The sequence below is a fragment of the Streptopelia decaocto genome (genome assembly GCF_964273445.1).
Source record: "Streptopelia decaocto genome assembly, chromosome: 28".
In the NCBI taxonomy this organism is placed as follows: domain Eukaryota; kingdom Metazoa; phylum Chordata; class Aves; order Columbiformes; family Columbidae; genus Streptopelia; species Streptopelia decaocto.
Window position 1 is genome coordinate 32,493 of NC_138683.1, and position 12,580 is coordinate 45,072.

General features: G+C 58.8%; 1 protein-coding gene across 1 annotated transcript; it reads right to left on the minus strand.

The window, feature by feature from the left end:
* Positions 1-1,371: 1,371 nt before the first annotated feature.
* LOC309450769 (kallikrein-14-like) lies at positions 1,372-7,481 on the minus strand (the record flags this gene model as incomplete). Its single annotated transcript, XM_082073912.1, has 5 exons — positions 1,372-1,524; positions 2,489-2,625; positions 3,384-3,637; positions 5,610-5,772; positions 7,415-7,481. The coding sequence occupies 5 exons, from the start codon at positions 7,479-7,481 to the stop codon at positions 1,372-1,374; spliced, it is 774 nt and encodes a 257-aa protein (XP_081930038.1).
* Positions 7,482-12,580: the final 5,099 nt, after the last annotated feature.

The window sequence follows — 12,580 nt, forward strand, 5'->3', positions numbered from 1 at the left end:
CCCCACGGTATCTATGGGATGTCATGGGTCCCCCATGGGATGCTGTGGGGCCGGGCCCCGCCCCCTCCCGCCCCATTACCGTGGGATTAAGCAAATCCCCACGCGGCAGCACAGCGGCCACGCCCTGGGCGTGGGTCACGTGACCCCGAGGGCGTTAACGCTAATTACAGCCCTAACGCTAATTACACCCCTAACGATCCTCAAGAGGATCGGGCCCCTGGTGGCTGATTGGGGGAGGGACCCTGGGGTTGGAAGCCACGCCCAATGGGGGCGGGACTGGGGGGGTGGGTCCCGCCCCCTTTTGGCAGTGAGACCCAAAATGTGGGGAGGGGGCGGGACTTGGGAAGCGCCCAACCAATGACCCTCCTTGGCTTGGCCAACCATCATTGGTTGGGTGACCTTCATGGGATTGGGTGACCCTCATTGGCCAGCTTTTGTTGGGTTGACCAACTGCCATTGGTTGGGTGACCTTCATTGGGTTGACCAACCTCCTTGGCTTGACCAACCATCATCATCTTTGGCTGACCCTTATTGGCCAACTCTTTTTGGGTTGGCCAACCGTCATTGGTTGGGTGACCTTCATGGGATTGGGTGACCCTCATGGGATTGGGTGACCTTTGGGATTGGGTGACCCTTATTGGCCGACTCTGGTTGGGTTGGCCAACCGCCATTGGTTGGGTGACCCTCATGGGATTGGGTGACCTTTGGGATTGGGTGACCCTTATTGGCCAACTCTTGTTGGGTTGGCCAACCGTCATTGGTTGGGTGACCCTCATGGGATTGGGTGACACTTATTGGCCAACTCTTGTTGGGTTGGCCAACGGTCATTGGTTGGGTGACCCTCATGGGATTGGGTGACCTTTGGGATTGGATGACCCTTATTGGTCAACTCTGGTTGGGTTGGCCAACTGTCATTGGTTGGGTGATCCACATGGGACTGCATGACCCTCATGGGACTGGGTGACCTTTGTTGCCTATCGCGTTCTTCATTCCCATTGGCCATCTCCTCTTGCTGGGTTGACTTGGGCGACCATCTTTGATTGGCAACCCTTATTGAATTGACCAACTCCTTTTGGATTGGAGGACCTGGCCACCAGCCCTGTGTCCTCAGTGCCACCGCAAGGCCACCGCAGCCCCACGTCTTGGTCCTTGAGGTGGCCACAAAGTCAATGAGGTCGAAAGGACGAATGTTCCCACCAAACATCACAACGCTTTAATTCCTCCCACCATCCCACCCACCATCTCACCAGCTTCGCCAGCTCACCCTGGTTCTACCCCCCAACGTCCTACCCCGGCGAGCAGTGGAAGGGTGGACGTGGCGGGGGGTCCTCTAACCACCCCCCCAGACATCTGGAGGTTGTTGGACCATTGTTAGTTCTCCTTCATGATGTTCTGGATCCACTGGAAGTATCTGCAGACCTTGGTGTAGACACCAGGTCTCTTGGGCTGCCCACATCTCTCCATCCCCCAGGACACGATCCCTTGGAGGGTCCCATTGCAAACCAGAGGTCCCCCGGAGTCACCCTATGGAAAGATGAGGGGTGGTCACCCAACCTTTGGTGAGTCAGCCAACGGTCAACCAATCGTTGTTGGGTCTTGATGGGTTGGTTGTATGACCTCTGTTGAGCTGGGAAACCAGCGTTGGGTTGGGCAACCACCATTGGGTTGGGCAACCTCTGTTGGGTTGGGCAACCTCTGTTGAGTTGGGCAACCACCATTGGGTTCGCCAGCCACCATTGGGTTCACCAACCACCATTGGGTTGGGCAACCAATATTGGGTTGGCCAACCACCGTTGGGTTGGTCAACTGCCATTGGGTTGGCCAACCACTATTGGGTTTGCCAACCACCATTGGGTTTGCCAGCCGCCATTGGGTTGGTCAACCACCGTTGGGTTGGTCAACCATCATGGGTTCACCAAACGCCATTGGGTTGACCAACCACCATTGGGTTGGTCAACCACTACTTGGTTGGTCAACCACCGTTGGGTTGATCAACCGCCATTGGGTTAGTCAACCGCCATTGGGTTGGTCAACCGCCATTGGGTTCGCCAACCACCATTGGGTTGGTCAACCAACATTGGGTTGGTCAACCACTACTGGGTTGGCCAACCACAGTTGGGTTGGTCAACCATCAGGGGTTCACCAATCACCACTGGGATGGGCAACCACCATTGGATTTGCCAACCGCCATTGGGTTGGTCAACCACCATTGGGTTCGCCAACCACCGTTGGGTTGGCCAACCACTATTGGGTTGGTCAACCATCATGGGTTCACCAACCACCATTGGGTTCGCCAACTGCCATTGGGTTGGTCAACCGCCATTGGGTTGGTCAACCATCATTGGGTAGGTCAACTCAGAACGATTTGGACAACCCTTCTTTGTCTGAAGACCATCATTGGGTTGGCCAATGAGGGTCGATTTGGAGAACCGTTCTTTGGCCGAAGACCACCATTGGTTGGCCACAGCAGAGTCCCCATTGGCCGTACCTGGCAAGAGTCCCTACCGCCCTGGATGCTCCCGGCGCAGAGCATGTTGTCGGTGATGGAGCTGGGGTAGAACTGGCGGCACTGGGCCGTGGAGAAGATGGTGACGTTGACGCACTGCAAGACGTCCGGGTAAGAGACTGAGACGGGAAACCGATGGGGGGAGAGAGAAACCAGAGCAATCGACCCAAAAATCAGCACAAATCTGCTTCCTGACCCAAAATATCCCAACGCCAACACCCTCCCCCCCGACCTGGAGTCGTCGTGTCCACCACAGGAGACCACTTGGAGATGATTCTCCAGGTTGGTTTGGGGTGAGATATGAGCTTGACGGTGACCCAGAGGTCCATATGGGGACCCAGAGGTCCATAAGGGGACCCAGGTGTCCAGGAGAGCACCCAGATGTCCATGGGGGGACCCAGAGGTCCATATGGGGACCCAGAGGTCCAGGAGACCACCCAAATGTCCATGAAGGGATCCAGAGGTCTAGGAGAGGATGTGGGTGTACAGGAGGGGACTTGGGAGCTTGAGAAGGACCCAAAGGTCCATAAGGGGACCCAGGTGTGGAGGAGAGCACCCAGATGTCCATGGGGGGACCCTGAGGTCCAGAAGAGGACCTGGGTGTCCAGAAGACCACCCAGGTGTCCAAGAGACCACCCAGATATCCATGGGGGGACCCAGAGGTCCAGGAGAGGACCCAGGTGTGCAGGAGACCACCCAGATGTTCATGGGGGGACCCAGAGGTTCAGGATGGGACTTGGGTGTCCAGAAGAAGACCCAGGAACTTGTGAGAGGACGAAGGTGCCAAGGAGATGACCCAGATGTCCAAGGGGGAGACCCAGACCTCCAGGAGAGGCCCAAGACCCCCAAGAGGAGACTCAGAAGGGCCCACGGGTACCTTCAGGGGAGGTGACGGCCCCCCATCCCGAGGTGGTGCAGATGGTGCCGGGGTCCGGGAGGCAGGAGGCCACGGGGATGGCCTGGATCCTGCTGCTGAGGGTGACGGGCGTCAGGAGCTTGATCATCATGATGTCATTGTCCTTGGTGGTGGGGTCGTAGCCGGGGTGGGGCACCAGCTTCTGCACCATCCTCTGCATCTCACCCGCCTCCCGTGTGTACAGGTTGTGCTTGCCCAGGCGGATGGTGGTGATCCTGGGGAGGGGACACATGTGGGACATGGGGGAAGGACCGAGAGACCACGGGCAACGTGTGGGACATGGGGTCTACAGCATGGCCAGGACATGTGTGGGACACGGCATGGCCAATGTGTGGGACATGGGGTCTACAGCATGGCCAACGTGTGGGACATGGGGTCTACAGCATGGCCAGGACATGTGTGGGACACAACACAGCCAACATGTGGGACATGGGGAATACAGCATGGCCAATGTGTGGGACATGGCATGGCCAACATGTGGTCTGTGGGGGTCTACAGCATGGCCAAGACACGTGTGGGACACAGCATGGCCAACATGTGGGACATGGGGTCTACAGCACGTCCAAGAAACGTGTGGGACACGGCATGGCCAACATGTGGTCTATGGGGTCTACAGCACGTCCAAGAAACGTTGGGGACACAGCATGGCCAGCATGTGGGACATGGGGTCTACAGCATGTCCAAGACATGTCTGAGACACAGCATGGCCGACATGTGGGACATGGGGTCTACAGCATGTCCAAGACATGTGTGGGACACAGCATGGCCAACATGTGGTCTATGGGGTCTACAGCATGGCCAGGACATGGCATGGCCAACGTGTGGGACACAGCATGGCCAACATGTGGTCTATGGGGTCTACAGCATGGCCAAGACACATGTGGAACACGGCATGGCCAACGTGTGGGACATGGGGTCTACAACGTGGCCAGGACACGTTTGAGACACAGCATGGCCAACATGTGGGACATGGGGTCTACAGCATGTCCAAGACATGTCTGAGACACAGCATGGCCGACATGTGGGACATGGGGTCTACAGCATGTCCAAGGCATGTGTGGGACACAGCATGGCCGACATGTGGGACATGGGGTCTACAGCATGTCCAAGGCATGTGTGGGACACAGCATGGCCGACATGTGGGACATGGGGTCTACAGCATGTCCAAGACATGTGTGGGACACAGCATGGCCAACATGTGGTCTATGGGGTCTACAGCATGTCCAAGACACGTGTGGGACATAGCATGGCCAACATGTGGGACATGGGGTCTACAGCATGTCCAAGACATGTCTGAGACACAGTATGGCCGACATGTGGGACATGGGGTCTACAGCATGTCCAAGACATGTGTGGGACACAGCATGGCCAACATGTGGTCTATGGGGTCTACAGCATGGCCAGGACACGGCATGGCCAATGTGTGGGACACATCATGGCCAACGTGTGGGACATGGGGTCTACAGCATGGCCAACATGTGGGACATGGGCTCTACAGCATGGCCAGGACACGGCATGGCCAGTGTGTGGGACATGAGGTCTACAGCATGGCCAGGACATGGCATGGCCAACGTGTGGGACACATCATGGCCAACGTGTGGGACATGGGGTCTACAGCATGGCCAGGACATGGCATGGCCAACATGTGGGACACATCATGGCCAACGTGTGGGACATGGGGTCTACAGCATGGCCAGGACATGGCATGGCCAACATGTGGGACACATCATGGCCAACGTGTGGGACATGGGGTCTACAGCATGGCCAGGACATGGCATGGCCAACGTGTGGGACATGGGGTCTACAGCATGGCCAATGTGTGGGATATAGCATGGCCAACATGTGGTCTATGGGGTCTACAGCATGGCCAGGACACGGCATGGCCAGCGTGTGGGACATGGGGTCTACAGCATGGCCAACATGTGGTCTATGGTGTCTACAACATGGCCAGGACACGGCATGGGCAACATGTGGGACATGGGGTCTACAGCATGGCCAACATGTGGGACATGGGGTCTACCACACGTCCCGGCCACACGTGTAGACCACAGAAACCCCCCCATGGCCACGACCCTCACCGGACCACCACACAGAACACGCGTGGGCCATGACGACCATGTCCCGCATGTCCCCGCCCCACCTGGAGGCCCAAGACCCACGGGAGGTGACCCGGGTCACCATCCTTACCCCGGCGTGGTGCAGTGCGCCGCCGTCACCACCCACTGCCTGTCCACCAGCACGCCGCCGCAGTACAGCTTGTACATGTCCAAGATGGCCGCCTGCCACGGCTGCGAGTGGGGCACGCAGTCCGCGCCCCCCACCACGCGTGTGTCGCCCCACGCCGAGGACGCTGCAAGGGGACCCGGGACACGCGTGTCAGCACCGCCACACGCGTGTCACGGCCACCACACGTGTGTCAGAGCCACCACATGTATGTCACCACCACCACACGTGTGTCAGAGCCACCACATATAGGTCACCACCACCACACGCGTGTCACAACCACCACATGTATGTCACCACCACCACACGTGTGTCAGGGCCACCACACACATGTCATGGCCACCACACACATGTCACCACCACCACACGTGTGTCAGGGCCACCACATGCATGTCAGCGCCGCCACACGCGTGTCACGGCCACCACACGCGTGTCACGGCCACCACACGCGTGTCAGAGCCACCACATGAGTGTCACCACCACCACATGAGTGTCAGCACCACCACATGCGTGTCACGGCCACCACACGCGTGTCACGGCCACCACACACATGTCAAGGCCACCAGACGTGTGTCACCGCCACCACATGTATGTCACCACCACCACACGCATGTCACGGCCACCACATATAGGTCACCACCACCACACGCGTGTCACAACCACCACATGTATGTCACCACCACCACACGTGTGTCATGGCCACCACACACGTGTCACGGCCACCACACGCGTGTCACCACCACCACACGTGTGTCAGAGCCACCACATGCATGTCAGCGCTGCCACACGCGTGTCACGGCCACCACACGTGTGTCAGCGCCACCACACGTGTGTCAGAGCCACCATATATGTGTGACCACCACACGTGTGTCATGGCCACCACACGTGTGTCACGGCCACCACACGCGTGTCACGGCCACCACACACGTGTCAGTGCCACCACACGTGTGTCAGAGCCACCACATGAGTGTCACCACCACCACATGAGTGTCAGCACCACCACATGCGTGTCACGGCCACCACACGCGTGTCACGGCCACCACACGCGTGTCAGCGCCACCACACACATGTCAAGGCCACCAGACGTGTGTCACCACCACCACACGCATGTCAAGGCCACCACACGCGTGTCAGCGCCACCACACGTGGGTCAGAGCCACCATATATATGTGACCACCACACGTGTGTCATGGCCACCACACGCGTGTCAGTGCCACCACACGTGTGTCATGGCCACCACACGCGTGTCAGTGCCACCACACGTGTGTCAGAGCCACCACATGAGTGTCACCACCACCACATACGTATCACTGCCACCACATGTATGTCAAGGCCACCACACACGTGTCACGGCCACCACACGCGTGTCAGCGCCACCACACGCATGTCAAGGCCACCAGATGTGTGTCACCACCACCACATACGTATCACTGCCACCACATGTATGTCAAGGCCACCACACGTGTGTCACCACCACCACACGCATGTCACCGCCACCACATGTATGTCACCACCACCACACGTGTGTCAGGGCCACCACACACATGTCATGGCCACCACACGCGTGTCACCACCACCACACGTGTGTCAGAGCCACCACATATATGTGACCACCACACGTGTGTCATGGCCACCACACACATGTCATGGCCACCACACGCGTGTCACGGCCACCACATGTATGTCACCACCACCACATGTATGTCACCACCGCCACACACGTGTCACCGCCACCACGCTCGTGTCAGCGTCACCACCCGTGGACTCACCCGTGGTCACCACCAGGACCAGCGTTCCCAGCACCCTCATGGCTCCCCAGAGCCCGGTGGCCACCATGGCTCGCGTCTCTGTGGCCGCTGTGGGGCAGAGCCGTTAGTGCTCCCCTCGTGTTGGACCCTCTGCCCCACACCCCACTCCAGGAGACCACCCAGAGGTCCATGGGAGGACCCAGAGGTCCATAAGCAGACCCAGAGGTCCAAGAGACCACCCAGAGGTCCATAAGGGAACCAGAGGTCCAGGAGAACACCCAGATATCCATGGGGGGACCCAGAGGTCCATAAAGGGACCCAGGTGTCCAGAGCACCCAGAGGTCCAAGAGACACCAAGATGTCCATGGGGGGACCTTGAGGTCCATGGGGGGACCCAGGTGTCCAGGACAGGACCCAGATGTCCAAGAGACCACCCAGATATCCATGGGGGGACCCAGAGGTCCATATGGGGACCCAGAGGTCCAAGATACCACCCAGATATCCATGGGGGACCCAGAGGTCCAGGAGAGCACCCAGACATCCATGGGGGGACCCAGAGGTCCATAAGGGCACCCAGAGGTCCAAGATACCACCCAGATATCCATGGGGGACCCAGAGGTCCAGGAGAGCACCCAGACATCCATGGGGGGACCCAGAGGTCCATAAGGGCACCCAGAGGTCCAAGATACCACCCAGATGTCCATGAAGGGACCCAGAGGTCCAGGAGAGGATGTAGGTGCCCAGGATGGGACTTGGGTGCTTGGGGAGGACCCAGAGGTCCATATGAGGACCCAGGTGTCCAGGAGACCACCCAGAGGTCCAAGAGACACCAAGATGTCCATGGGGGGACCCAGAGGTCCATAAGGGACCCAGAGGTCCAGGAGACCACCCAGATGTCCATGAAGGGACCTAGAGGTCCATAAGGGGACCCAGGCGTCCAGGAGAGGACCCAGGTGTCCAGGAGACCACCCAGATGTCCATGAAGGGACCTAGAGGTCCATAAAGGGACCCAGGTGTCCAGGAGACCACCCAGAGGTCCATAAGGGAACCAGAGGCCCAGGAGACCACCCAGATGTCCATGGGAGGACCCAGAGGTCCAAGAGACCACCCAGATGTCAATGGGGGGACCCAGAGGTCCAGGATGGGACTTGGTTTTTGGGGGTCGCCCCACACCACTTTGGGGTCTCCACCCCCAACCTCGGTCCCCTCCACCCCAGGCCACACAATCCGCCCCGTCATCGCGCCCCAGCAATGGTGACATTGTCACCCTGGGCGCCACGGTGACGATGACACAGTCATCGTTAATGAGGCCACTAATTATGGGTTCCACCAGCTCTTCTGCTTCCCCCTCCTTGGCCCGGGGGGGTTGACCTCCCAGAACCTCCCGCTGCCCTTGGATGCCTCTGTGGGGCTGGGGCTGTGGGTCACGGCCCCATGGAGATGTGGGTCACAGCCCCCCCGTGGTTGTGGGTCACGGTTCTTCAAGGCCGTGGGTTGGGGGGACCCTTGGATGTGGGTTGGAAGTGCCCTTAGATATGGGGCGTTGCTCCCCAAGGTCATTGCTCCCCATAGTTGTGGGTCGTGTCCACCCACGGCTGTGGGTCGTGGGTCCCCGTGGGTCACGGTTCCCTGTGGATGTGGGTCTGGGGTTCCCATGGCTGTGGGTCATGGTTGTCCATGGGGCTGAGTCGCGGTTCCCTGTGGCCATGGGTTGGAGGCACCTTAGAGTCATGGTTTCCCATGGCCGTGGGTCACTGGTGGTCATGGCCGTGGGTCACTGGTGGTCATGGCCATGGGGTCACCGCTCCCCATGGGGGAAGGTTGTGGGCCCCATGGAAGTGGGTCAAGGCTCCACGTGAGTGTGGGTCACGGTTCCCATAGCCATGGGTTGGAGCCACCCATGGGTGTGGGGCACCACTCCCTGTGGACGTGTGCCACGAGCCCCACAGATAAGGGTGGGAAATGGGTCCCATGGGTGCTGGTCATTGCTGCCCATGGAGGTGGGAGGTGGTGGGACCCATGGATGGAGGTGGTGGGACCCAAGGACATGGGAGGTGGTGGGACACACGGATGGAGGTGGTTGGGACCCAAGGACATGAAAGGTGACGAGACCTATGGATGGAGGTGGTGGGACCCATGGACATGGGAGGTGGTGGGACCCATGGATGGAGGTGGTGGGACCCAAGGACATGGGAGGTGGTGGGACCCATGGATGCAGGTGGGCCCCATGGATGTGGGAGGTGGTGGGACCCAAGGACATGAGGTGGGGCCCATGGATGTGGGAGGTGGTGGGACCCATGGAGGCGGGAGATGGTGGGTCCCAAGGACATGGGAGGTGGGACCCATGGATGGAGGTGGTGGGACCCATGGATGGAGGCAGTGGGACCCAAGGACATGGGAGGCGGTGGGACCCATGGATGGAGGTGGTGGGACCCAAGGACATGGGAGGTGGGCCCCATGGATGTGGGAGGTGGTGGGACCCATGGATGGAGGTGGTGGGAGCCAAGGACATGGGAGGTGGTGGGAGCCAAGGACATGGGAGGTGGTGGGAGCCAAGGACATGGGCGGTGGTGGGACCCACAGATGTGAGAGGTGGTGGGACCCATGGATGGAGGTGGTGGGACCCAAGGAGATGGGAGGTGGTGGGACCCATGGACAGAGGTGGTTAGGACCCGTGGACATGGGAGGTGGGCCCCATGGATGGACGTGGTGGGACCCATGGACAGAGGTGGGTGGGACCCATGGACATGGGAGGTGGGGCCCATAGATGAAGGTGGTGGGACCCATGGGAGAGGAAGCAAAGCCTGGAAGACGGATGGACGGACGGATGGATGGATGGATCATGGAGAAGAAAGGATGGCTGGAGAGCTGGGATCAAGGGGTGGAGCCCCGTGAAGAAGGAAGAAAGGTCGGGGATGAGGGACAGAGGGACAGAACAAGGCTGGAGAAGGACAGAGGGACGGAACAGGGCTGGAGAAGGACAGAGGGATGCACACCAGGGATGGAGAAGGAAGGATGGAGATGATGGATCAAACCTGGAGAAGGATGGAGATGGAAGGATGGAAATGGAAGGATGGAGATGGAAGGATGGAAATGGAAGGATGGAAATGGAAGGATGGAAATGGAAGGATGGAAATGGAGATGGAGGAGAGATGGATATAGAGATAGAGATAGAGATAGAGATAGATAGAGATAGAGATAGAGATGGAGATAGAGATGGAGATAGAGATGGAGATAGAGATGGAGATAGAGATGGAGATAGAGATGGAGATGATGGATCAAACCTGGAGAAGGAAGGATGGAGATGGAGATGATGGAGACAGAGGAAACCTGGAGAAGGAAGGATGGAGATGGAGATGGAGATGATGGAGATGGAGGAAACCTGGACAAGGAAGAATGGAGATGGAGAAGGAAGGAGCTCACGGACAGAACGACCCCGAAGGACCCACAGACGGACACCAGTGGGTGACAACAACCCCCACGCACCACCCCCACCCCCACCGAACCTGCGTGTCCCGCGGGGGGCGGCGGGGGGCGCCCGCCCGGCTCCGTGTCCCGCGTGCCACCCGTGGCTCCCGTGGCCGAGATCCCGCTGGTGGCGGCTTCCGCGTCCCGTCCCCGGCAAACCCGGCCAGCAGGAGCCCAAACCCGGCCCGACCGGCCCCACCGCGCCCGGCGCCGCCCACGGGGGCCGCGGTTTTATACCGGCGCCCGGCCCGCCCGGCGCTGAGCTGGAGGCGTCGGGACCGGCATGGAGACGCCTCCACCCCTAATCCCCCGGCCCCGCCCCGGCTCGCGTCACCATTGGCCGCTCGCCTCGACTGCTGATTGGCCGGGGGGCTCGGCGGCCGTGGGGAGGTGGTGATTGGGTGGGGAGGTGGTGGTGGTGGGGGGTCAGCTGGTGTTGGGAAGGGGAGGGAGGTGATTGGTTGGTTGTGATGGAAGGGGAGGCATAAGGTTGGCCAGTCAGATTTGAGAACCTGGACGTACTGGCTGGCCAATCAGATTTGAGAACCTGGACATACTGGCTGGCCAACCAGCTTTGAAAACCTGGATGTATTGGCTGGCCAATCAGCTTTGGAGACCAATGCATGCTGGTTGGCCAACCAGCTTTGGAGACCAGGATGTCCTGATTGGCCAATCAGCTTTGGAAACCAACACACACTGGCTGACCAATCAGCTTTGGAGACCAACATGTGCTGGCTGACCAATCAGCTTTGGAGACCAACATGTGCTGGCTGACCAATCAGCTTTGAAAATCTGGACATACTGGCTGGCCAATCAGCTTTGAGGACCTGGAGGTACGGGCTGGCCAATCAGCTTTGGAGACCAAAGTGTGCTGGCTGACCAATCAGCTTTGAAGACCAGTATGGACTGGTTGGCCAAGGAGCTTTGGAGACGGGGATGTCCTCATTGGCCAATCAGCTTTGGAGACCAATGTGTGCTGGCTGGCCAATCAGCTTTGGAAACCTGGATGTACTGGTTGGCCAATCAGCTTTGGAGACCAACATGTGCTGGCTGGCCAACCAGCTTTGAAAACCTGGATGTACTGGCTGGCCAATCAGCTTTGAAAACCTGGACATACTGGCTGGCCAATCAGCTTTGAGGACCTGGAGGTACTGGCTGACCAATCAGCTTTGAAGACCAACGTGTGCTGGCTGACCAATCAGCTTTGGAGACCAACGTGTGCTGGCTGGCCAATCAACTTTGAAGACCAGTATAGACTGGTTGGCCAATCAGCTTTGGAGACCAGGATGTCCTCATTGGCCAATCAGCTTTGGAGACCAGGACATATTGGTTGGCCAATGAGTTTTGGAGACCAACATGTGCTGGTTGGCCAATCAGCTTTGGAGACCATCATGTACTGGTTGGCCAATGAGTTTTGGAGACCAACATGTGCTGGTTGGTCAACCAGCTTTGGAGACCAGGACCTACTGGTTGGCCAACCAGCTTTGGAGACCATCATGTACTGGTTGGCCAATGAGTTTTGGAGACCAACATGTGCTGATTGGCTAATCAGCTTTGGAGACCCCCACCCATGGGTTGGTGGCCAACTTTGAGGGCTGGAGAAGACTGAAGCTGTGACATGTGTCTATACATCCATGACATGTGTCTATACATCCATGATGCATCCACACCTCCCGACACGTCTGTATGTCCATGACACGTGTCCACATGTCCATGAGG